Source organism: Oncorhynchus keta, chromosome 11, assembly GCF_023373465.1.
Source record: "Oncorhynchus keta strain PuntledgeMale-10-30-2019 chromosome 11, Oket_V2, whole genome shotgun sequence".
Taxonomy (NCBI): domain Eukaryota; kingdom Metazoa; phylum Chordata; class Actinopteri; order Salmoniformes; family Salmonidae; genus Oncorhynchus; species Oncorhynchus keta.
In genome coordinates this window covers 40,336,321-40,363,858 of record NC_068431.1, presented here as the reverse complement: position 1 = coordinate 40,363,858, position 27,538 = coordinate 40,336,321, and the positions used below count along the sequence as shown (strand labels likewise).

Genomic DNA, 27,538 nt, shown 5'->3' with positions numbered 1-27,538 from the left:
CCCCATGGTCCCATATGGAAAGGTTATATGTGTTACATATATATGTATATGACTTATGTGTTTTATGTGGGCATATACAGTGCATTTGGAAAGTATTTAGACCCCTTCCCTTTTTCCACATTTTGTTACGTTACAGCCTTATTCTAAAATTGATTACTTTTTTTTTTAACTATAAAAAATGATCAATCATGTGCAGCGGCTGCTCAAGACTTCAGCTAATTTAATCTTTTGGCGCCACTCACAGGAGCGAGCACCACCTTGCAGAACTGCCCTGCCGCCCTACTCCCATTGAAGTCTATGAGACCTCCGCCGCTTACCATGGCCTGTCTGTAAGCACCTTAAAAGTGTTGTGGTGTATTGTTCTTGCAACCTTTTTTTGTCGTCCTCCTGCTTAAAGGCGTCATCAAAAACCCATAATTTTTTATCGTTTTTTTAATAAATTTTTGCAAATGTATTAAAAATAGGAAACAGAAATACCTTATTTACATAAGTATTCAGACCCTTTGCTATGATACTCGAAATTGAGCTCAGGTGCATCCTGTTTCCATTGACCATCCTTGAGATGTTTCTACAACTTGATTTGAGTCAACCTGTTGTAAATTCAATTGATTGGACATGATTTGGAAAGACACAAACCTGTCTATATAAGGTCCCACAGTTGACAGTGCAAGCCATGAGGTCTAAGGAATTGTCCGTAGAGCTCCGAAACAGAATTGTGTCGAGGCACAGATCTGAGGAAGGGTACCAAAAAATGTCTGCAGCATTAAAGGTCCCCAAGAATACAGTAGCCTCCATCATTCTTAAATGCAAGTTTGGAACCACCAAGACTCTTCCTAGAGCTGGCCCCCCGGCCAAACTGAGCAATCGGGGGAGAAGGGCCTTGGTCAGGGAGGTGAAAATTAACCAACCATATACAGTCATTTATTAGAACAATATCTAAACCACAAATACAATGTGATTCCATAACCTTTTGGGCAGCCACAACTATAGTGTACGATCCTTGCGACATGGGGCTGTGCATTATCATGCTGAAACATGCTGAAGCAATTGCGTTCATTGTCCGAAGCTTATTGCTGCACATACCATAACCCCACCGCCACCATGGGGCATTCTGTTCACCACATTAACATCAGCAAACCGCTCGCCCACACAATTCCATGAAACCCAGATTCATCCGTGGGATTAGCACACTTCTCCAGCATCCCAGTGGCCATCAAAGGTGAACATTTGCCCACTGAAGTCGGTTACAATGTCGAACTGCAGTCAGCTCAAGACCCTGGTGAGAACGACGAGGATGGAGATGATCTTCCCTGAGACGGTTTCTGACAGTTTGTGCAGACATCTTTCGGTTGTGCCACCACAGTTTCAACACCTGTCCGGGTGGCTGGTCTCAGCCAATCTCGCAGGTGAAGAAGCCGGATGTGAATATCCTGGGCTGGCGTGGTTACACGTGGTCTGCGGTAGTGAGGCCGGTTGGACCTACTGCCAAATTCTGTAAAACAACATTTTGGTAAAGAAATTAACATTACATTCTCTGTCAACAGCTCTAGTGGACATTCCTGCAGTCAGAATGCCAATTGCACGGTCCCTCAACTTTGGACACTTTGGAACTCGGTCCCTCAACTTCGGACACTTTGGAACTGTGCATCTCTATAAACCCACCCTACCTTCAACCATTTTCTCTATGCTGCATCCTTCACTTGTTCTTCTCCTGATTTGATCATATCTAGACTCAGTAACACATTTAAAGTTGCTTACACATGGGCCATGGTAAACGACAAATGCACCATGAGACCAGCGGTCCCTGGTTGTTGACAGCTCGAATGTTGTCATTAAAACATTGTTTGATTGGTTAACAAGATTAACTTTGCTCATTAGTCCATCATGCGCTGCAGCCGCTCAAGACTTCAGGTAATTTCATCTTTTGGAACCAGTCACAGAAGCGAGCACCACCTTGCAGAACTGCCCTGCCACCCTATTGAAGTTTTTTTGTTTTTTTTCTCCATTAATTCCAAGATGGCGTAGCAGTCAGACGTCTTTGTCTTTTGTCCTGTCCCTTGTATATACCTTTCTACATATTTTTCTTCGCATATCTTTTAAAAATATTTTGCTAAACCTCAACTTCTAAATACTCTCCTGCAACCCGCCTCACCCAATGTGGCGTGGGTCGGCTTTTTTCTAAAGTATTTCTATTTACTTCGGATCTGGAATCCCTCAACTGAAACTAGCCAGCTACAGTAACTACCTACCAGCTATCAGTTAGCAAACCATTGCTAGCGGTCATCAGCTAACCTCGGAAAGATCTCGCCAGTTCGAACAACGTGACTCAAACCAGAGCATAACGGACCTATTTCTCCCCATATCACCGGATTCCTCCCGCAAACTCTGAACATTTTCATCTGGATCATCGCAACTAGCTAACCGCAATCCCGGGTGACTACTCCTGGCTAGCATTTCCATCCCAGAGCAAGCACCAATTAGCCTGAAGCTAGCCCAGCAAGGGCTCCTGTGCTACCACCGAAGCCCACTCCCCGGCTACAATATCCGGACCCCTTCTACTGCCGGTACGGTGCATGGAACCCCGCCGATCCTCTACGACTGGAATACCGAGATAACCTACCCGAGGATTCCAACAGGCCCCTCAGGCGCGAAGTCCGCTGAAGGCCCATTCTGCTAACCTGCTAGGCCTGCTAGCTACCTAGAGCTACTTGGAACCCTACTATCTCCACGACTGGTCTATCGACGTCACCGCACGAAGAGGCAAAAACAGACTTACCCCCATCGTGCGGTACCCTATAGGCTAACTTGCTAAGCCAGGTCTGCTAACTGCTAACTTGCCTGCCCGTTCTGCTAACTGCTAGCTTGCCTGCCCCGGTCGGCAAACTGCTAGCCCCTGCTAACTGCTTGCTTGCTAACCCATTCAGCTAACTGCTAGCTCGTTTAGCCCCGGCCTACTAACCGTTAGCTTGTTAGCATCGGTCTGCTAACTGTCTGAATCGCCGTGTTCCCAGTCAGCCCAACCACTCACTAGACCCATATGCTCACTTGGCTACGCATACCTCTCTCTAATATCAATATGTCTTGTCCATTACTGTCCTGGTTAGTGACTACTGTCTTATTTCACTGTAGAGCCTCTAGCCCTGCTCAATATGCCTTAACCAACCATGTTGTTCTACCTCCTACATATGCGATGACATCACCTGGTTTAAACGTCTCTAGAGACTATATCTCTCTCATCATTACTCAATGCCTAGGTGTACCTATCCTATCTTGCCTTTGTCTGTACACTATGCCTTGAATCTATGCTATTGTGCCCAGAAACCTGCTCCTTTTACTCTCTGTTCCGAACGTGCTAGACGGCCAGTTTGTATAGCCTTTAGCCGTACCCTTACTCTACTTCTCCTCTGTTCCTCTGGTGATGTGGAGGTTAATCCAGGTCCTGCAGTGCCTAGCTCCACTCCCACCCCCCAGGTGCTCTTATTTGTTGACTTCTGTAAACGTAAAAGCCTTGGTTTCATGCATGTTAACATTAGAAGCCTACTCCCTAAGTTTGTTTTACTCACTGCTTTAGCACACTCCGCAAACCCGGATGTCTTAGCCTTGTCTGAATCCTGGCTTAGGAAAACCACCAAAAACCCTGATGTCTCCATCGCTAACTATAACATTTTCCGCCAAGATAGAACTGTCAAAGGGGGCGGTGTTGCAATCTACTGCAAAGATAGCCTGCAGAGTTCTGTATTACTATCCAAGTCTGTACCCAAACAATTCCGAACTTCTACTTCTAAAAATTCACCTTTCCAGAAACAAATCTCTCACTGTTGCCGCTTGCTATAGACCTCCCTCTGACCCCAGCTGTGCCCTCGATACCATATGTGAATTGATTGCCTCCCATCTATCTTCTGAGCTTGTGCTACTAGGTGACCTAAACTGGGACATGCTTAACACCCCGGCCATCCTACAATCCAAGCTTGATGCCCTCAATCTCACACAAATTATCAATGAACCTACCAGGTACAACCCAAAATCCGTAAACACGGGCACCCTCATAGATGTCATCCTAACTAACTCGCCCTCCTAGCTGCCCATTGCTCTGAGGCTAGGAAACACTGTCACCACCGATAAATACACTATAATTGAGAATTTCAATTAGCATTTCTCTACGGCTGGCCATGCTTTACACCTGGTTCCCCCCACCTGCCCGGCACCCTCTACAGCAACCCGCCAAAGCCCCCACCATTTCTTCTTTACCCAAATCCAGATAGCTGATGTTCTGAAAGAGCTGCAAAATCTGGACTCATACAAATCAGCCGGGCGAGACAATCTGGACCCTCTCTTTCTAAAATTATCTGCCGAAATTGTTGCAACCCTTATTACTAGCCTGTTCAACCTCTCTTTCATATTGTCTGAGATTCCCAAAGATTGGAAAGCTGCCACGGTCATCCCCCTCTTCAAAGGAGGTGACACTCTAGACCCAAACTGCTACAGACCTATATCTATCCTACCCTGTCTTTCTAAGGTCTTCGAAAGCCAAGTTAACAAACAGATTACCAACCATTTCGAATCCCACCATACCTTCTCCACTATGCAATCTGGTTTCAGAGCTGGTCATGGGTGCACCTCAGCCACGCTCAAGGTCCTAAACGACATCATAACTGCCATCGATAAGAGACATTACTGTGCAGCCGTATTCATCGATCTGGCCAAGGCTTTCGACGTTGTCATTCACCACATTCTTATTGGCAGACTCGACAGCCTTGGTTTCTCAAATGATTGCCTCGCCTTGTTGACCAACTACTTTTCTGATAGAGTTCAGTGTGTCAAATCGGAGGGCCTGTTGTCCGGACCTCTGGCAGTCTCTATGGGGGTGCCACAGGGTTTCAATCCTTGGGCCGACTCTCTTTGTATACATCAATGATGTTGCTCTTGCTGCTGGTGATTCTCTGGGACCGCTCTGACTTAGAATACATGGACAACTACAAATACCTAGGTGTCTGATTAGACTGTAAACTCTCCTTCCAGACTCACATTAAGCATCTCCAATCAAAAATTAAATCTAGAATTGGCTTCCTATATCGCAACAAAGCCTCCTTCTCTCATGCTGCCAAACATACCCTCGTAAAACTGACCATCCTACCGATCCTCGACTTCAGTGATGTTATCTATAAAATAGCCTCCAACACTCTACTCAACAAACTGGATGCAGTCTATCACAATGCCATCCGTTTTGTCACCAAAGCCCCATACACTACCCACCATTGCAACCTGTACGCTCTCAATGGTTGCCTCATACTCGTCGCCAAACCCACTGGCTACAGGTTACCTACAAGTCTCTGCTAAGTAAAGCCCCGCCTTATCTCAGCTCACTGGTCACCATAGCAGCATCCACTCGTAGTACGCGCTCCAGCAGATATATTTCACTGGTCACCCGCCAATTCCTCCTTTGGTCGTCTTTCCTTCCAGTTCTCTGCTGCCAATGACTGGAACGAACTGCACAAATCTCTGAAGCTGGAGACTTATATCTCCCTCACTAGCTTTAAGCACCAGCTGTCAGAGCAGCTCACAGATCACTGCACCTGTACATAGCCCATCTGTAAACAGCCCATCTATCTACATACCTCATCCCCATACAGTATTTATTTATTTATCTTGCTCCTTTGCACCCCAGTATCTCTACTTGCACATTCATCTTCTGCACATCTACTATTCCAGTGTTTAACTGCTATATTGTGATTACTTCGCCACCATGGCCTATTTATTGTCTTAACTCCCTTATCTTACCTCGTTTGCACTCACTGTATATAGACTTTTTGTTTTCTTTTGTTATACTGTATTATCGACTGTTTTGTTTATTCCATGTGTAACTTTGTGTTGTTGTATGTGTCAAATTGCTATGCTTTATCTTGGCCATTCGCAGTTGCAAATGAGAACTTGTTCTCAACTAGCCTACCTGGTTAAATAAAGGTGAAATAACATTTTTAAAATATATATTTTTTTGAACCACTCAAAGGAGCGAGCACAACCTTGCAGAACTGCCCTGCCGCCCTATTGAAGTCTATGAGACCTCCGCCCTTACCGTGGCCTGTCTGTAAGCACCTTAAAAGTGTTGTCGTGTACTGTTTTTGCTACCTTTTTAGTGTTGTCTTCCTGCTTAAAGGCGCTACATGGTCATTCCGCAGTCTGCATTGGCCGTGCAGCATTTAGTGTGATACGGCCTCTACAGAAGTCAGGGCATTCATACTTCTTGGGCTTCTCCGAGCAGCGTAGAGCTGTTGTGAAGGAAGTTGTCAAGGAAGTGAGTTTAAGTTTATGAAGGACCTCATGTTCTACCCTACCATCAACCAATCATGTCAATGCAGAACTATACGGAGCCCTCCGCATTGTTACAACATTTGAGAGGCACACGACGATGCAATACTGAGCTCAATTTGGCCTCTGTGAGCTCAATTCGGAGGCTTCGCAATTGCGTCACACCATCCATACGGCACCTCTGACCACATTTTTGGATCAAGCATAAATGGGCTCTTATTCTGGGGTTCCGACTGAATGCAGTGGTAAATGTTCTCCTCACAATTTACCTGTTAAATTGACAAGAAGGGTGTTGATATAGCTGTGTTTAGGCATGGCTTCCTTGTTTTGAGTATGTTGTGTTTCCATTCTACTGGAATTGACCTAGTATTTTACATTTAACTTACCTTATGCATCCAGGTGTTTCTCCATTTTTAACTCACCCACCAAAAATCAAAATATGCTGTTTTACAATTTGTGGTATTTGAACTGGTCTATTTCTTAAACGGGAACAAATATTATGGGTGAGGTTTAGATAACTCAGATGCTATTTTTCTTGAGGAAAAAGATGACTGTTCAGGACCTTTAAATGGATGCAATTCAAGTTGTATGTCTAATGTGAATGCAGACAAATGAAAATCGTGTGAAGCGTCCAGGTCTAGTAAGACATAAATCAGATTAAAAATCAGCAATAAAATGACACTAAATAATCATAGTTTGAAATAACGTATTCATTCAGTACATTTGTCTATTCATCCATACTTATGAAAAGGCAGGATGCAGCCATACTTTTAAATGTAAGTTGTTCATTAAAACAGTTGTGTTAATCTTATACTAACATAATGATAATCCTCAATATATTTATCCTCACTCTGACAATCGTCATGTAGTTTTGTCTCATAGACTACAAATCAAATTAAATTACTTGTCACATTTGTCGAATACAACTGGTGTAAGATTATTGATGATATCTTATTTTCTTTCTCATTAAACCAGGCCTTTGTCATTTACACCTTTAACAATATATTTATATTCCACAGACACCTGGAAGACAACAGGATCAAAAGCATCTGCAAGCAGGCATTCTCAGGACTCTACTCACTAAGAAGACTGTATGTCCTAATTCACTATGGGCCACCACTGTCTGACCTGTGGTACCATATGTATATCCCTACATCACCACAAATTGTTGTCCTGGATACATCATACTTCATGCAATTTTTTTATTGAACATTATGTAGAATGTAGTACTGTAGTATGGTGTTTAGCTCTTTGAAATCAAAGAAAACCAGTCATTGAATACACTGACCCTTTTACTGGCGCTTCCTTGAGAAGTGTTTATACATACAGATTCAGATACTGTAGTCGTCCTCCGATATACAAACCTGAGACGTGTGAAGTGCCCAGGTCTGGTGGATATAAATCCGTCTGGTCTGTAATTAAGGGAACACATGAAACCCCTTCATCCACCTCCTTCAGGATTCACACAGAGGACAGTCATTATGAATCAAGGCATCCTGGAGAGTATACACTGAGTGTACAACACATTAGGAAAACCGTCCTAATATTGAGTTGCACCCCCTATTGCCCTCAGAACAGCCTCAATTAGTCGGGACATGGCCACGAGGTGTTGAAAGCGTTCCACAGGGATGCTGGCCCATGTTGACTACAATACTTCCCACAGTTGTCTCGAGTTGCCTGGATGGGTGGTGCATCATTGTTGATACACACGGGAAACTGTTGAGTGTGAAAAACCCAGCAGCGGGCCTCCTGAGTGGTCCAGCGGTCTGAGGCACTAGTCCCATAGGACGGCGAACAATTTGCCCAGCATCGTCCCAGTTAGGGGAGGGTTTGGCCAGAGGGGCATTACTTGGCTCATCGTGCTCTAGCGACTCCTTATGGTCGGCAGGCCATGCAGGCTGACTCCGGTTGCCAGTTGAACGGTGTTTCCTTTGATGAGGCTGGATTCCTGGTTAAACTGGCGGGTATTAAGGAGCGTGTTAGGGGGGTGATAAGATAATTATGTTCTCCAGGTACATCACCCAATTTAATTATTTTACTCTCAGTCTGCAAACCAGAATTTGTAAGATCCTGGCCGAATGAAAACCGACAGAGGCCCGGTCTACCACAGTGAAATGTTTATTCACGGGAACGTTCTGAAGTCAAGAATACAAATCAATTCATTTTATACTGACTTCTCACGCCCACACATACACACAAACATATGCACACACATAAACAGACACACAAACAGAAGCACATACACACATACCCACACACACATGCACGCAAACAGACGCACACACATGTCCTGCTATGCACACACTGTCTGTCTCACTACCCAGCCGACGGGAGGATACATGACTCCACTTTCACCTCTCGCGAGCCCATTGGAGGGTTGCAGCGATGAGACAAGATCGAAATTGGGGAGAAAAGGGGAGGTAAAAATAAAATAAAACCATCATAGAATATCTATATACAGTGGGTCAAAAAGCATTTAGTCAGCCACCAATTGTGCAAGTTCTCCCACTTAAAAAGATGAGAGAGGCCTGTAATTTTCATCATAGGTACACTTCAACTATGACAGAAAAAATCAGAGAAAAAAAATCCAGAAAATCACATTGTAGGAATTTTAATGAATTTATTTGCAAATTATGGTGGAAAATAAGTGTTTGGTCAATAATAAAAGTGTATCTCAATGCTTTGTTATATACCCTTTGTTAGCAATGACAGAAGTCAAACATTTTCTGTAAGTCTCCACAATGTTTTCACACACTGTTTCTGGTATTTTGGCCCATTCCTCCATGCAGATCTCCTCTAGAGCAGTGATGTTTTGGGGCTGTTGCTGGGCAACACAGACTTTCAACTCCCTCCAAAGATTTTCTATGGGGTTGAGATCTGGAGATTGGCTAGGTCACTCCAGGACCTTGAAATGCTTCTTACGAAGCCACTCCTCCGTTGCCCGGGCGGTGTGTTTGGGATCATTGTCATGCTGAAAGACCCAGCCACGTTTCATCTTCAATGCCCCACTCAAAATCTCACGATACATGGCCCCATTCATTCATTCCTTTACACGGATCAGTCGTCCTGGTCCCTTTGCAGAAAAACAGCCCCAAAGCATGATGTTTCCACCCCCATGCTTCACAGTAGGTATGGTGTTCTTTGGATGCAACTCAGCATTCTTTGTCTTCCAAACACGACGAGTTGAGTTTTTACCAAAAAGTTATATTTTGGTTTCATCTGACCATATGACATTCTCCCAATCTTCCAAATGCTCTCTAGCAAACTTCAGACGGGCCTGGACATGTACTGGCTTAAGCAGGGGGACACGCCTAGCACTGCAGGATTTGAGTCCCTGGCGGCATAGTGTGTTACTGATGGTAGGCTTTGTTACTTTTGTCCCAGCTCTCTGCAGGTCATTCACTAGGTCCCCCCGTGTGGTTCTGGGATTTTTGCTCACCGTTCTTGTGATCATTTTGAACCCACGGGGTGAGATCTTGCGTGGAGCCCCAGATCAAGGGAGATTATCAGTGGTCTTGTATGTCTTCCATTTCCTAATAGTTGCTCCCACAGTTGATTTCTTCAAACCAAGCTGCTTACCTATTGCAGATTCAGTCTTCTGAGCCTGGTGCAGGTCTACAATTTTGTTTCTGGTGTCCTTTGACAGCTCTTTGGTCTTGGCCATAGTGGAGTTTGGAGTGTGACTGTTTGAGCTTGTGGACAGGTGTCTTTTATACTGATAACAAGTTCAAACAGGTGCCATTAATACAGGTAATGAGTGGAGGACAGAGGAGCCTCTTAAAGAAGTTGTTACAGGTCTGTGAGAGCCAGAAATCTTACTTGTTTGTAGGTGACCAAATACTTATTTTCCACAATAATTTGCAAATAAATTCATTAAAAATCCTACAATGTGATTTTCTGGATTTTTTTCTCATTTTGTCTGTCATAGTTGAAGTGTACCTATTTTAAGTGGGAGAACTTGCACAATTGGTGGCTGACAAAATACTTTTTTGCCCCACTGTATTTTGTTTTTATCCAGTCGGATATTTTTTATCCAGTCGGATAAACACTCCAAACAGCCTACCTAACTGCTCAGAGGTGTCCGCATGGTCCTAAAGCACACCAAATATTAGTTTGTATCACATTCCAATTATAAAACTAGGGGGGGACAAAAAGGCAATTTCAGAATGTGCGGGGTCATTACCATACCCCGTTCGAAGGCACTTAAATATTTTGTCTTGCCCTTTCACCCTCTGAATGGAACACATACACATTCCATGTCTCAATTATATCAAGGCTTAAAAATACTTATTTAACCTGTCTCATCCCCTTCATCTACACTGACTGAAGAGTATATTACAGGTGACATCAATAAGGGATCATAGCTTCCACCTGGATTCACCAGGTCAGTCTATGTCATGGAAAGAGCAGGTGTTCCTCATGTTTGTACACTCAGTTTCTTCTATTTTCTCCGACAGCTAGCTTTGGATAGTTGACAGGAAATCAACTCCTACTTTTCACATCCAGCTTGATGTTAGTGTTTCTCCTCTGCATTCCTGATTATTGGTGTAGGTTGTAGGGCTGGGGAAAACAAACAACGACATGGAAAATGTGTCAGTGCTCTGTCCCTATACACTCAGATAGAATTTGCATGAGTAGCAGGTGGATGTTACCCTACCTTACCCTACCTTACCTCATGCAAGCAGTTGAATATCTGCACTTTGACAATATTGTTTTATTTACTCTATGTTGTCCCATATCAAATATTAATGTATGGCTTTTTATCTTTACATTTACCTCCTTATCTCTTTTAAAACTGGCCTGCTGTGATAAGATTTCTCAGTCAGAATCGGATTACGTTGTTGAAGGCTGGCATTTTTGAAGACCTTTGGAACCTGGAGTGGCTGTAAGTCAACTGGGGGGAGGATGTTTTCAGTGACCTTAAGATACCTTCATTAGGAAATCCTTCAGTGCCTCAGTGGGATTCATGAGATTGTAGACAGTATTTATTTAATTGATACAAAAACACCTGTATATCTTGTTGGAAACTGTGCTACACTGGGCAGTTGTTTTCAGTGACCTTAAAGGGATAGTTCGAGGGATAGTTATTTTTTCTACTTATCCAGAATCAGGAAACTGATGGATACCATTTTTATGTCTCTGTGTGTAGTTTGAAGGAAGTTGGAGGTAGTTTCTGATGCGATTGCTAACGAGGAATAGCATAATGACTGGAAGTCTATGGGATCAGATTAATTGCTAAAATCTTGAACTATCCCTTTAAAGCCACCTTCGTTATGAAATGCCTCAGAGAATGCCTCAGAATCTTGTTTGTGCTGCTCTATTTTCTCAAGAAAGCAATGAGCATAAAGTATGATACAGTGTGACATTTATGGTGTAGCTAACAATCCTCAGGTATGATACATGATGGTATGATATCATGGCCCATGTACTAATGCTCATTAACGTTGTTCTCTTTGACAACAGTAATTACAACAGTATAGCTGCAGAAGATTTCTATAGATTTTTAGCAAAAGTAATATGACAATTATAGGGTTTAGTGTGACAAATAAATGTATCTATTTTCCTCTGGTCTGTATGGGTGTAGGATTCTTGATGAAAATAGAATAGCATCTCTGAGACAGAAATCGTTTGAGGGGCTGAAATCGTTATTTTTCCTGTAAGTATCATGCCACTGTGCTTATTACTTTAATTAAGATCTCATGAGATACACGTCATCATTTAACCAACACGCTCTTTAAATGTAATTTAATTTGGCTGCAGGTCTTTGCTGAACAATTCCCTAGAATCCATCCCCAAGAAATCTGTCTGCCAGGAAATGCCTAGATTAAACTGGCTGTAAGTATTACGCATTATGATGGATAATATATTTGATTGTATTTGACAACTCTAAATCATGTTTTCTCATAATCAGGTGTATTATTTATGACTCTGTTTGCCATAATCACTCTGCAACAGTATCTCTTTTCACAAAACTCATTATTACCCATATGGAAAAACCACATGACTTCTCAATGAAAATCTCGATTTCACATGTGAAATCATGTGAAACCATGTGGTTTTGGAACACTTCACATGATGATATTTTACATATGGATTTTCATCTGAAAAACTTTTTGTTTTCACATGTGCAGAAATGTTCACATATGATAACAAAAGACAAATGAGGTCAGTTCTACACATCTGAAACCATATGTTAACACCATCTTTTCACATGTGAGGAGAATAACATGCATTCACCTCAAATGTGAACTGCAGGTGAAAAACATATGAACACATGAACATTTTTCACGTGAAAATTGAATTTGCACTTTCACATGTAAAAAAACGTTCTAATATTGTCACATGTAGTTTCATGGTGTCACATTTTGAAATTTTGCATCCCCATGTTGTCACATTTATTTCACAAGATCATGTTTTCACGTGCTTAAATGTTTTCACATGTAGTTTCATGTTGTCACATGTTGCTTTTACTTGTGACCACACTTTATTACATTATCTTCACATGAGATCAGAAGTGAAATTCATGTAGTTGTTCATGTAGTTCATGTACCAACTACCAGATACCGATGCAGATATCATTCATTAATGCCAGAATGATCTGACACATCTTTTTCACAGAGAACTGGAGGGGAACAAGATATCATCTTTGTGGGTTTCCAGCTTTCAAAACTGCACCACTCTGACAGTATTGTGAGTTTTGTTGAATTTAGACTATATAGTTTCCTCAATTTCTTTACAATATTTGTTCATCTTTGTACCAAATCCAATTGGATAGAATGCCTTACTGTCAATAATTGCATTTGAAACTATTCCATCTGCACTAGAGAGAGAGATGAACGCAATGAAAGAAGACACATGCTCGGTTTTCATAGGATTTATATTTCAAATTAAATTCTGCCATACTCTAAGGAGACATTTTCTGGTGTAAAACCAAGACTGGTAAATGGTGCTTATGTTAAAGCTATATACTTCAGTCTGGAGCATCTGCACTACTGCAGCTGGTAATGAAATTCAGTCTGAGGGAGAGAAACCATTGGAGCCTACACAAATTAAGTTGGCCGTTTCTATCACTGGCGATTGCTTCTAAGGCCATGTGTGATGGTGAGAATAATGAGGAGTCAGGAAAGCAAAATTCCAATCTGATATACATGGGGTGCATTAGCTCTCTCAATTGAAGGGGATAGGGGAGGCCATGGGTGGTTGAGAGCATGGAAATACTCTGTCTCTTTGACTCATCCAACCCTGAGTGCTAAATATGTATCCTGTGATGTCAGCTTAAGTGTATTGAATTATTGAGGCTGGACTTTATCTGGTGAGGAATGAGTCAAATTAATACATCAAATTTGAACAGACAGGTAACACAAACTGAGTTTGATAGGTATTAGTGGGAGTAGAGAATTTGTTTTGCTTTCATACTGTATAAATAGTACACCATTCCTTTAAGAAATACTTACAGTAACGTTACTATCAAATTATAATTCCAAATCAAATCTAACAAGCAGTGTATCCAAATGGCTGTGGGCCACTACTATTCAAGTAATGTCATCGGTCTTGTAGAGACTGTTCTTGAATAATAATGATCACTTATAGAAACGTTTATTTTGCAGGGCTCTTCGAAAAAACAGAATACAAACTATTGAGGAGGGAATATTTTCTGGCATGCCAAACCTGATAGACTTGTGAGTTAACTCTACTTCACACAACATTACATGGGTCAAATAATGTTGTAATATGTCCAAATACAGTAATGTATTTCATTGTTGAAAATATTTTTTGTCAATGGATTCATTTAAACTGTCATTCCAGGGACGTATCTTTAAACAAAATTGAGGAGTTCTCACCAACTATATTTACAAATCTTCAAAACCTAAAACAGTTGTAAGTATATCCAATGACTACTTGCATCCTAGCCCTGATATATTTATTGTTTTGAAAGATGTTCTCATTGTGGATTTACTGAAAGCGTTTGATACGCTTTGTACGATCAAGTAGGCCAAAAGTATAACTTCATATTGTTGAGTTTCAGTTTATTAACTTTACTTTTCATCGATCTGGCATTGAGGCCATGTTGACCACAGAGTGGAGGGGCAATAAATCAAAGTGATATAACCTGCCCTGTATTGATGTCCCCCCCCCTCCTCCTCTCTCAGGAACATCTCAAATAACCCTCTGACTCATATCTATGATGATCAGTTTGACATGTTTGTCAATTTGCAATCTCTGTAAGTAACGTATTTCATACTTATGTAACATGGTTTACTAGTTTTAGTGAATTTGAGAAATAGTGACTTTTCTGTTTCCCCTCAGGAGTATAGAGGAGGTCGATATACCAAACATCAGTATTCAGATGTTTCGCTCTCTTCGGAACTTGGCCCATATGTGAGTACCGGTATATCTTATGTCTTCATTTATTATTGTTATGTCATCGACATTTAATTTCATGTGTCCATACTGTATAAACAGCAAGGCACTAAGCCTGTAGAAGCTGCTAATTGGAATTTCATAATTTTTAAGTAGCTTACTGTAGGCCTAAAAACAGGCTAAATGTAGTATGAGTAGATGTCTAAACATTTGTTGCCAATTATCCGCCAACAACTAATGAATTCATGGCTTCGTATGCATGCATAATACAGGACTATTTAAGTGTCTGGTAAGCTACTTACTTATTAGCAGCTTATACACGCTTAATTAGGCCACTATACAGCAAATTGATGCCTAAAATGAACAGCTATCTTTCTTGGTGTGTAGTGAGGTCTTGTTACTGCAAATAATGTTTAATCAACAATAATGTTTAATCAGCACAGGTCAGGTCCACACTGCATGCAAAGTACCAAAGCCTGGTTAGAGGCCAATTCTGCACTGTATTTAATTACATCCATTTGTCAGCTAATTATTCTCTGACAAAGCATACTGTATACCCTAAACAAACCTGTCAACTGTCAACCATATCAATATAAAAGTGAATCTGTGAAAATGATCAATGATAAAACTTCAGAAGGAAGTTTGTTCAAAAGTGATTAATTGTGATATTGTCGTTTTTTTCTGATTGACCCAGTTATTTTAAGAAATTTGAATACTGTGGCTACTCTCCTAATGTGCGAAGTTGCAAGCCAAACACTGACGGGATTTCAACATTTGAGAATCTTCTTGCAAACATCATCCTTCGCGTTTTTGTGTGGGTGGTGGCCTTCATCATCTGCTTTGGCAACGTTTTTGTGATATGCCTGCGGTCTTGCATTGCATCCGAAAATCAGCACCACACCATGGCCATCATATCACTGTGCTGTGAGTAGACTGCCTCAACACAATGAGGGCAGCAATCACTTCACATAACTTGTACTTAGCTAACTAATTATTTTTTGAGATACATTGAGCACCACACAGTGCATAAACAACTAATCTCATGAAAATCTATGCATATGAACTAAGTGCCCTGAAATCCATCACATCTGTTAGGTGCTGACTGCTTGATGGGAGTATACCTGTTCTTCATTGGTGCATTCGACATCAAATACTGTGGAGAGTACAACAGACACGCCCAGCTGTGGATGGAGAGCATGCAGTGCCAGTTGATTGGCTCTCTGGCCATGCTGTCCACTGAGGTGTCAGTCATGCTTCTGACCTACATGACTATGGAGAAGTACCTGTGCATTGTGTTCCCCTTCCACAACTACAGAGCCGGACGGAAACAGACACTCTGCTACCTCATCTTCATCTGGGTCCTGGGTTTCATAATCGCCGTCATTCCCCTCTGGGACAAGCAGACGTTTGGGAATTACTACGGCAGGAATGGAGTGTGTTTTCCACTTCACTCAGACGAGATTGAGAAACCAGGTGCCCGATGCTACTCCACTGGAATATTTCTGGGTAAGAGGAACATAGAAGCCCCACCATCAGGGCTGATTCCTGCAAGATAATGAGGATGCAATTCCACAGGCCTTGGATTTTGCAATAGCTTTACGCTGATTATGGTTTTGCTGACATAATTCTGTTTTATTCAATGCTTATATCAGGATGGTATATTGTAGTGTAATGAAAGCATGTATTACACATTTTGTCTTTCAGGATTGAATCTCTTTGCATTCGTCATGATCGTCTTCTCCTACACCAGCATGTTTTACTCTGTACAGAAAACTGCTAAGACAGCAAGACAGTCCGTCTACAACAAGGAGGTCTCTATAGCCAAGAGGTTTTTCTTCATTGTTTTCACAGATGCCATGTGTTGGACACCTATATTCCTCCTAAAGATCCTCTCTCTTTTACAAGTGAAAATAGCAGGTAAACCAGATACATGTGGTTGTATGATTACTACTATTAAATTGCTATAATTTAGTTTAATCTTTGTGGCCTCATTCCCTTCCTCCTCATCCTCCCTTTCCTCCAGGAACAATCGTTTTATGGGTGGTGATCTTCATCCTGCCCATCAATAGTGCCCTAAACCCCATCCTGTACACCATCACCACCAGCTCCTTCCAGGAGAGACTGAAACTCTGCCTGAAGGCCAAGTGCAAACAGACTGAGCTCAGGGAAACTTCCCAAAAAGTATCTGAAGTCTACCAGAACCCCAGCCCTCCTCCTTAACAAAAAGGAACCTCTCAGTCAGGGAGCTCGCCGACCCTCCTGGGTGTGCAGGCTTTTATTCCAGTCCTTCTGGAACACACCTGATTCAGATCATCAAGATCTTGCAGATCATCTGATACATAGGATCAGTGTGTTTGAGCAGGGCTTGAGCAAAGCCTGCATACCGAGTAGCTCTCCAGGAGGGTTGGCTATCCATGCTCTTATGTAATTTGATATGGAGAGTGATGTATTCATGTAATCATTCTTTACCAGCAAGAGAACAAATTCTCTGGGAACCAATTTATTGCCAAATGTTTTGTGAATACATAATGTACAGTTACAGTAAACACAGATGTGCAGAATCAACGTATTTTCCTGACCCAAATTACAGTATACCAAACATTAGGAACATCATCTACACCGATTGAAGTGGATTTAACAAGTGACATCAATAAGGGATCATAGCTTCGACCTGGATTCACCTGGTCAGTCTGTCATGGAAAGAGCCTCTGTTCTTAATGATTTGTACACTCATTGCATATGAATTGTAGAAATGTATAATTAAAAAAATCCACAAATATGGAATTGAAACGGTGTAAATTAGTGATATGTTTCAGGTTTTAATGTGTGACATTTGGTAAATTTCACATTCTGATGCAGTGATACGGCTTTCTTCAAGCTCAACTGTGACAAGAATACAAATGATGGTGGTGAAAAAGGGGCTGGGGATTTAGGGAGAGAATACACATTTCAACAAATCTAATGCTTTTGTCATTTGTTTACAGTCAGAGCCATATAATACAAATAGGTAGTAAATGGAGAATAAAGAGTAATAGATGAGACAAATTAGATAAAGACGTTGTGGGCTAAGATGTTAAGTTATTTACTACTGCTTCAATGATATAAGTACAACAGCCTGTTATGTGTTACAAAAAAATAATTAAGTTAAAAATACACTGTAGTTCACAGAACTGTGTTTATGGTTATTGTTTCCACACAATTTTTTAAATTATTCAATGGGCGTAATTCCAGTTAGGAGCACTGGTTACTAGTGTATGTACTGTATGTAAAGCGTATGGCATAAGAAAACACTGAAAAAGGTTAAAGGCATTCAGTCATGGCATAACTCAGATTAAGATTAGATCAAACAAAACATCATCCCTGTACATGGTTACATTCTGTACAGACACTTATAGTCACTTACATACTGGTAGTCACAGTCACACGACACACGACGGTCATACGACTCAAAAGGACTCAATCATACAGACATAAATAAAACACTGATTACTGAGACACAATAGATAGGGAAGATACCGAGTCAGTTGTACAACTGAATGCCTTCCACATTTAACCCAAGCCCTCTGAATCAGAGCGGTGCAGGGAGCTGCCTTAGTCACCATCCACGGCACCCAGGGAACAGTGGGTTAACTGCCTTGCTCGGGGGCAGAACAACAGATGTTAACCTTGTCAGCTCGGGGATTCAAGCCAGAAACCTTCCAGTTACTGGGCCAACGCTCTAACCACTAGGCTACCTGCCACACTTACGTTTCCTAAAGCTCGGGCTGTCTGTCCACTGTGGAGCATGCTCCAATCCTTTCCCCTCCTCATTGTGATAGTTAAATATTTATTCATGGATAATTTCCTGACATCAAAGTTTGATTTATTCTATCGTTTGAGTTCCGTGCTTATATATTATAGTTTGGGCCTTGGTGAACAGATATTTGCCCATTTAAAACATGTCTCTGTTCCTATTTTTAAACTTCTGAAGATCTGGGGAAGAAGACTGATCCCTAGAGCTCAGCAGCTAAATTAAAGCGAGAGGAGGTTAACCAGTTAGACTTATAAAGATAGGAGTAAAAGGAAGAGACATAACATGAAGTCCAGAGTAGAGCCCCCTCTTGAGATGTTTAACATACAGTGTGTGATGATAAACACTTGAGTAATACAAGCAGTTGATGAGAATGTATAGCCAAAGCAAGGCCTGGGAGGGTGGGGGGTCTACTAAGCTAACATATGGAATTGTTTTAAGATGGTAATACCATGGATCATTTAGCTATTTGATTTTGAATTTTAGGACCCCTGTCAGTATAAAAATATATATATTGATAAAATATTGAATTTGGCCTTTACTACTATAGCCCATAGAAATACATTGAGTAACACACAAATACATGGCAAAACAGAGAGTCCAAAAAAAAGTCCGATATCTAGGAGATAAAAGAAAGCTCACTGCCACCCACTAAGGTGTCTCAGTAAGCAACCATTTTCTCTCTTACATCTAAGTATCATCAATACTGGGGTTTAGCTATTCAAGTAGCAAGGTATGGTGCCATTCTTATGTTTGAGATGCAGCGAATCACAGTAGTAAAATATATTAGCTCTGTGAATTTATCATGAAGAAATTGCATAGTATACAGAACAAACAGGAATGGTTGCTAAAGAGCTCTCCTGAATTATTCCATGGCATTTTAGCATCCTCGCCTTTAGTCTTGCTCCTTTCACAGCAGCATTAAAATGGGAACTGATATGTAAGTATCATAAGTAAAGCTATCAACACAATTGTCCTAATCTAACCTAGTCTTTCAAAAAAATTGATTTTGTTTATCTAAACTATTTAATTGACTTCAGAGTACTTTTGAATATGTTATCGTGAGTTAATGCATAGACTTGTTTAGAATATTGCTACCAATTCCACAGTTGCTCCTAATGGGACATCAGTACAATATGAGAGTCCACATCCTGACAGTCCTATGTTGATGACACTGTAGAGAGTTTCTCAGGTAGATGTAGCATAATGCTACAGATTGGCACTCTAAATTTTAGTAATTGTGAGCCGTAGGCAGCACGTGTCTGAGGTGGGCTGTCTGGCCATCTCAGAGCTCAAATCTTTGTCTCTGTTCCTCTTGCTGTGAGCACAGGGAAGGAGCCCCGTATCCTAGAAACTTCCACTGCACAGAGATGGCCAAACACTTTGCAGTACCACTCAGGTGATCGTCCCCTGAAACATGACAACACAAGGGCAAATAAGACATTATGATCCAATTACATACTTCAATAACAGCGGAGGTTCACCCACTCAGAAAGATATATCAATAGCATTCACATTTAGATTATCTTTCACACAACAAATCTACATTGCATAATTATTTTCATGGTAATTATGACTGTTTAAATGGCAAGGTGCAAATTAATTGCATGAACTCGAGGTCAACATGTTGTGCGTAGGCATCAATTAGCCATTTAAATCATCACAAAAAAATATGGTGTCCAATAGAAATGAATGCATAGCTGGTTTCCTACCGGAGGTCCGCTCTGCAGTAGTGCATCAGCCTGGACCGGCTCATCCCAGAGGGCTCAATCAGGAACCGTGAGGTTAGCAGCACTGCCTGTAGCCCCGCTTCCAGGTGAACGTTGTCATGGTCCACAGAGGAGGACACTAGCAGACATAGGCCCCGAGGAAGGTCTCCACCGCCTAATCACCACCGCCTCATCAGGAGAAAAATACAGCAAGGGTCATTGCTGTCATCTTTGGTTTCAATCAACAGCCTGAAGATTTAACAATTCACCTTACTGAATCAACAACATACTGAATCAACAACATGTTTGACTATCCCTGAGAAAAGGGCAGTCATAAGAATGATTGGTCTCTGGCCACTGCCCTTCAGTCCATGTCTCCCAATGAGGCGTTGGATAGAGCACCTGGCAAGACAGACAGCTATTCTCGTCCGCCATGCGTACCTCAGCACTACGAAGTCCCTGCGGGGATGAGGTGCCATGCTGTCTGTCACAAAGTGATACACCTCTGTGTTGTCCTCTAGAGCCTCGATTACACGGCTGTGTAGTAGGTCGTCATCCCACAGGTGGCGCTCACGCAGAACTCTGTGCAACACTGTCTGGGGCGGAGCCTCGATCTCTGTGGTCACTTTCCAAAGACGGATGGGATGGCCATCCCCTACCTGAAGAGAACAAATGGATTGTGATTTTATGGTTTAGGACTGGACCATATACTGTAGCTTTAACAAGCTAGCTAACGTGCCTTCACTTTTCAAAGTGGACAGGATTCACTTCATTCCAACAGCAAAAGAAGCTATGCCAAATTGTAAATCCATTTTCCAGTCATACAAAGATTGAAGGCCATACTGTCGTGACAATGTACGTCAAAATTCAAACTCAATTTGGCAAACATGCTCCTGTGATTGAATGACCGTTAGGGGGGCCCCAACCCAAAACATATAGAAATAAAATATTTAGTGACATTGAAAAATGGTCATACATATATATATATATATAAATAGTAATCTATTTATAATGATAATTATTATTATGGAAAGAGGGATACCTAGTCAGTTGTACAACTGAATGCCTTCAAATGAAATGTGTCTTCTGCAATTAACCCAATCTCTCTGAATCAGAGAGCTGCAGGGGGCTGATTATTATTATGTAGTTATTTTTTAATGGAACTCAGTCAGGGTCTCAACTTACTGTTAAGAGTTAGAAAAGAAGAATACAAGGTGCAAGGTGCAATTTTGAAATGTGGTAGTGAATTAGCAGTTTTCCACTGAGTCACTGACAGTCACTCAGATAGCCTGTCAACTACATTTTTATTTATTGCTAATGTAGTCTTGTCAGTTATCTAAACCTTGTAGTAAACATCACCAAATTACCGGGCACGCAGGGCATGTGCCCAAGAGCCCTGACCTCCAGGGGGCCCCCATTGATTTTGTTAGTCACTCTCACTCGGATATCTTATGAAAAAATGTGTAGGATTGCAGGAAATTAGCGTAAAAACTGCAAATATTTCTCACTACCCAATGGCAGAATGTGTAGATTTGCAGGACATTACCTTTGAAACTGCAACATTTTCTCTCCCCCCATGGAAAAATTTGTAAAATTGCATGAAATTAGTTTTAAAACTGCAAAATGTTCTTTACACCCCATGGAAAAATGAGTAGAATTGCAGAAAATTAACTTTAACACTGAAATATTTTGCCTGTGAGGTGGCGGGCCCCCCCCCCCAATCAAATCTCGCTTAGGACCCTCAAAAGTCTAGAGGCGCTTCTGCCTGCAGGAAAATTAAAAAAAATTATATTAGTATGATTGAGCAGTAAATTCTGCTCTTGTATGAGAACAGACAGCATTAGTATCAGCATGCAGCAGAGTCACTGAGCCATACCTTCTTGTAGGTCAGCTCTGTGTTCTCTGGGCTTGGGGCACTGTGCCATCCTTTGCTCTTTGCTATGGCCTCCCTCAGTACAGCTTGGATGTTATCCTCCAGGTAGGCTCTGTAATCCACAGGATTGCCCTTCATGTTCAGGCCCAGGCTGTAGAGAGGGACTGGCTGGGCGTCTGCTGCAACGTAGGAGTTCCGCGACTGCAACATCATCTCATGAGGGAACTGGCACACCAAATAAGAGGGCAATTGGGTTGTTTTTTAAATGAATTAGAGATGTATATAGCGGTTTTCATTCATGTATAGTGTAGCCTACTGAATTCCTCTGAAAGTACATCAAGTTCATATCCAATATCACATTTATCCGATTTATGTACACTGTGAAAACATGATTATTTCAGTCATTCTAAAACAAATCTTTCTTAAAAATAAACCCGTCTTTAAATGGGTCATGTTTTTAACAATAGTCAATGCAGCTGGATGGTGTTTTGTTGGAGACTGATTGTCCTGAAGGATCATGCTATTCAGAATAGAGACAATTTACTTCAAGGACTGTAGATTCACTGTTCTGTATAATACCTGGAATAATTTCTTACATTCCACAATCATGTGGCTGAGCCCTTGACTGGCAGCCATGTTCTCACTCAGGTCCTTGTGGTCTGGTTTTCCACCTGCCCCCTTTTGGTGGATTAATCTGGCAGAAAGATGGAACACTGTCAACACACATCACAATCATCCTCTAAGCTTTGAGTTCAATCACAGTACAATGTTGTCAATATGCAGCATTGTGATGAGGAAATAGTCAAGAGGAAAATGAATGGTCCAACACTGTCTGACCTCTGTAGTTTTGTTTGGGCTCCATTTTGACATGACACATCCATGAGGATGATAATAAGCAGAATGTTGGGGCATTTATTTAACCCAGATGAAAACAACTGCTCGAACACTGTCAGTCCAAGGTAGTTTTGTTTGTACAAAATGTTGACTTGACTCATCAATCAGAATGGGTACAGTGGAGCCACTAAAGCACTCATGTTCCCTAATGGTGATGGATGTAGGAGTGCAAGAGAATACACCAGAGGGAGCTCTGGGCGTCATTTAAAAACAATGATCCAGCTGCAAAGGCATTAAGTGCAATGCAGCACACGCCAAAACAAATCAATACATGCCATGATACACACGCATACCAGTACATACCTAGGGGAGGTGCCCTCCTTCTTGGAGACGTTGAGGTGCAGGATGGAGTGGGCCAGGCACACGGCCAGGTCCCAGCTGTCATCTGGTTCTCCTCAGCAGAAGCGATGTCACTGAGGAAGTAGAGCAGGGTCTGCAGGACCTCCCAGTTCTCGTCAGGCAACAGGATGACTGCAGCCTGGGCTGCCTGAAGACGCATGTCCTTCAGGACACCTGGAAAATACACATGACAGATACCATCACCATCTTTGGAATCTCTGATGTTCTGATGTGTAAAATGGTAATTTGACCGAGAACACAGACCAAAGCTGGTGTCTGAACGTCAATTGTTATGTTCATTTTATGATGCTATTTTAATATATGAGCATTAACCAATGATTCAGGCCACACCCGGTCATGATTACAGACACCTGTGTGTGTCTTGACACTATAAATGAGTCACCCCGCAGTGTTTGTCATTATACCCTGATGAAGACAGCTTGTCTGTCAAAACGTTGGACATTACATTTTTGCATCTGAGATCCTAAAGTGTGCAGCTCTCCTTTATTTTTTTAAAGTTTTAAGATCTTAGCATGATAATGAAGAAACTGATGACATCTGAATGAACCTGGTAATTATAGCAGTAGACATTCTATATAGATTACAACCAGAAATCAAATCTAGACGATTTAATACCATGTTTGTAAAACCTCTATAAATCCTAACTGCCGCTGTAACATTATAGCTGGGGGACATCAGAGTACTGTATCATTATTATGCCTCTCAATAAGCTGATTGACTTCTCAGAGGAGACTATCTAGTCAATGATTTAAATATGAGAATTATGTGCTGAGGGGTAATCTGAAGTAGACACAGGAGTTCAGTGCTTTCCAGAGTGGGTGGGGAGCACTTAGAGCAGGGATGGGCAACTTTGGGGCTACAAAAAATGTGGAAGAAAAAAAAACTCCTCATGAGGGGCCCCAGTGACTTTCAATGACTGACATAACAAGAGAAAAACTACTGATGCACAACTACCTTTCAAAATTGCACTATTCTAACTCTCAACAGGTCTCTGAAGTACTGTTTCAGCAGGTCAGCCACAGACTTACGGAAAATGTCAACCTTGACAGGAAAAGTAGAGAAACTTATTAATTCCACTGGTGTATTAGCATAATTCATAAACTTCAATGCATTATCATATATAATGTATCACCAAGTACATGAAATCTCACTACAATGGAAATAACATAATATATCTAGAGTGGAACAAATACTAAAGTTATAAGGTTATACACACAATGTAGCATGAGGGAACATATGATCACTTTGAAGGGATGAGAGTGACTGTACCTTTTCCAGACATTGGCTACGGAGGTAGCGCATGGCCTGCTGGATGCCCTGGGGTAGGCGGTTGCCCAGTCCTTTGGACATTGATGATTGGCAGGACACCAAAAACCTGCTTGTCCCTGTAGTCAGGGACCTTACTGCTCTTCATAAACTTAGAAATTGACCTGCCAAAACCGAGGAAAAGGGGGACTAGATTCAATCTTTTCATGTAGATATCAGCATATAGGTTGTTAGATGAAATACATGTAATAATTCATACCTGAAAATTCATAGCATACTAACAGCCTCTGTGCGATGTATTTTTTTGTGCATATTCCTATTTATTTCCGCAACAACACACTCACTCATCACAAATTGTAATCAAGCTAGTTGCCTCCTAAAGACATGAATGACATTGGGCAAAAAGGGTAGGCTATCGCTGATCATAAATGTTGATGATTGATGTACATCTGCTAGTTAGCTAGCTCAATAATGTTTTTATTGATTGTGATTCATCTTCAGTGCTCCTAAATAATAACTTAATAATATAATATTCATAATATTTCAACTCATGATATATGGCTGGCTGTGTGGATATTTTAGTATATGGTGGTTAACTAAAGTCGACTACCTCTGTGGCTGCTGCTGACACACATGTGCAACTCCCAACTGATGAAAGGAGGGAGTTGGGTCATAGGTGCAGCTCCTCTTTATGTCTTTCTGCCTCTCTCTGCTGCACATATCAGCCAACCAGAACGAATATTGATGATGATGTAAATCAAGTGTTATCAAGTGTTAATAAAATGTTCTGCTGCAGCCTCGGCAGTACTGTTGATATTTAAAATAGGGAGCTTGCTACACACTCTCACGCATCTCAAGACATGTTTGGATACCTGCGCGCCCGGTATACCGGGAAACAGGGCATGACCAACAGGCACAATCAATGGACGGGGTCCGGGGCAGGGGGTGGCGAACTTGATGACGACTTGTGGGATCAGAACAACATCGACAAAAACTGTATAAAAAAAACTATATCCCCTCCCAAAACTGCACTTGGCGAGTGGGAGGGCAAGGGGCAGGTGCTCAAGCACAGGTAGACTCTCTGTGCACGTGCCTGACCACAGGTAACATTAGATATTTTCCCTGGACATCTGATGTCTTTTTTAAAAATAAACTTTTTGGTCTAACGGTTTCCATTTTGTCTGATGAATATTCACATAATGCTTTTTCAGCTGAGGGATGAAGCTTAATTGGGTGACAGTACAAGAGGGGAGATAAATTAAAGTTGGAACTTTATTTATTTATTTTTATTTCACCTTTATTTAACCAGGTAGGCTAGTTGAGAACAAGTTCTCATTTGCAACTGCGACCTGGCCAAGATAAAGCATAGCAGTGTGAACAGACAACACAGAGTTACACATGGAGTAAACAATTAACAAGTCAATAACACAGTAGAAAAAAAAGGGGGAATCTATATACATTGTGTGCAAAAGGCATGAGGAGGTAGGCGAATAATTACAATTTTGCAGATTAACACTGGAGTGATGGTAAATGATCAGATGGTCATGTGCAGGTAGAGATATTGGTGTGCAAAAGAGCAGAAAAGTAAATAAATAAAAACAGTATGGGGATGAGGTAGGTGAAAATGGGTGGGCTATTTACCAATAGACTATGTACAGCTGCAGCGATCGGTTAGCTGCTCAGATAGCAGATGTTTGAAGTTGGTGAGGGAGATAAAAGTCTCCAACTTCAGCGATTTTTGCAATTCGTTCCAGTCACAGGCAGCAGAGTGCTGGAACGAAAGGCGGCCAAATGAGGTGTTGGCTTTAGGGATGATCAGTGAGATACACCTGCTGGAGCGCGTGCTACGGATGGGTGTTGCCATCGTGACCAGTGAACTGAGATAAGGCGGAGTTTTACCTAGCATGGACTTGTAGATGACCTGGAGCCAGTGGGTCTGGCGACGAATATGTAGCGAGGGCCAGCTGACTAGAGCATACAAGTCGCAGTGGTGGGTGGTATAAGGTGCTTTAGTGACAAACCTTTTAGTATGGAGAATAAAACCTGCTAATTCACTACTGACAACTGAGCTTGTCCTAAAACAGCCATTGCAAAGAAAATGGGGATACCTAGTTAGTAGTTCAACTGAATGCATTCAACTTAAATGTGTCTTCCACATTTGAATCAGAGAGGTGCGGGTGGCTGCCTTAATCGACATCCACATCATCTGCGCCCCTGGGAAACAGTGGGTTAAGTGCCTTGTTCAGGGGCAGAATGACAGATTTTTACCTTGTAAGATTTTTACTTTTTGTTTACTGGCCCAACACTCCTACCCGCCAGGCGACCTAGTTTCTTTATGTAGGAAAATGTGATTTATTTTGCAGAAGCATGAGTCATCCGAATAGAAAATACGAGCCTGAATGACGATTGTGAAATTGTTCAAATCAAACTTTTTAACAGCCATCTTTGTGAAAAGCAGATTTAACTGTTATAATACTATACATTAGCTGCAGACATGTAGATCAAAGGCCTTGCCATATGGAACAATGAATACAATTAATTTTAAAAAGCAACATCCTGACCACAAACAAAGCAATACTTGCTTCTGAGTAATTGGAAACACGAATCTCTTGAAATGAACCTTTCATTCCCTGGTTAGATGCATATCAAAGGTCAGTATAATAGAGTGCATAGAGTGCACTTCCCTACGTATTGGCCTTTATCTCAATTTAAGTCTCCACTCTCCAGTTCCCAATGGCCCTCCACTCTCCAGTTCCCAAGGGCCCTCCACTCACCAGCTCCAGCCATGTTGGTTGGGTTCGCAGTACTTCTCCATGATAGCAGTGAGCCGGAGCAGAGAGAACTTCTGCAGCAGGTTGAGCTGAGGGGCTGACTGGCGGTTCATCTCCTGGGAGGCTGAAGTCAGGCTTGGCCTGTGAGAGTTCTGGAAACTATACCACCGTAGCTTCCTAGAGAGAGGGGAAATGTAATGGGAACAAA

At 41.6% G+C, this 27,538-nt stretch overlaps 2 protein-coding genes and 2 long non-coding RNA genes across 4 annotated transcripts in view; 3 read left to right on the top strand and 1 right to left on the bottom strand.

Annotated features, from left to right (window-relative positions):
* The first annotated feature begins 244 nt into the window (after positions 1-244).
* Positions 245-12,139, top strand: LOC127906184 (uncharacterized). Its single transcript, XR_008060578.1, has 5 exons — positions 245-329; positions 7,326-7,397; positions 11,120-11,191; positions 11,891-11,962; positions 12,067-12,139. It is a non-coding gene; the product is annotated as an uncharacterized LOC127906184 (long non-coding RNA).
* A 785-nt stretch (positions 12,140-12,924) lies between these two features.
* Positions 12,925-14,522, top strand: LOC127906185 (uncharacterized). Its single transcript, XR_008060579.1, has 4 exons — positions 12,925-12,996; positions 13,914-13,985; positions 14,113-14,184; positions 14,457-14,522. It is a non-coding gene; the product is annotated as an uncharacterized LOC127906185 (long non-coding RNA).
* Positions 14,523-15,093: 571 nt separating this feature from the next.
* On the top strand, positions 15,094-19,444 carry LOC118390794 (relaxin receptor 1-like). The gene is made up of 5 exons (XM_052457526.1): positions 15,094-15,110; positions 15,362-15,591; positions 15,763-16,173; positions 16,372-16,584; positions 16,691-19,444. Exons 1-5 carry the CDS (start codon positions 15,094-15,096, stop codon positions 16,885-16,887), a joined length of 1,068 nt encoding a protein of 355 aa, XP_052313486.1. The 3' UTR covers positions 16,888-19,444.
* A 19-nt stretch (positions 19,445-19,463) lies between these two features.
* Positions 19,464-27,538, bottom strand: part of LOC118390792 (stAR-related lipid transfer protein 8-like) — a 31,961-nt gene continuing 23,886 nt past the window's right edge. The window contains 11 exon segments of the mRNA XM_052457524.1: positions 19,464-19,867; positions 20,170-20,355; positions 20,608-20,825; positions 22,043-22,264; positions 22,619-22,733; positions 23,237-23,306; positions 23,309-23,435; positions 24,272-24,334; positions 24,563-24,619; positions 24,621-24,723; positions 27,334-27,507. Of these exon segments, the coding sequence (XP_052313484.1) occupies positions 19,750-19,867; positions 20,170-20,355; positions 20,608-20,825; positions 22,043-22,264; positions 22,619-22,733; positions 23,237-23,306; positions 23,309-23,435; positions 24,272-24,334; positions 24,563-24,619; positions 24,621-24,723; positions 27,334-27,507 (1,453 nt within the window). The 3' untranslated portion in view covers positions 19,464-19,749.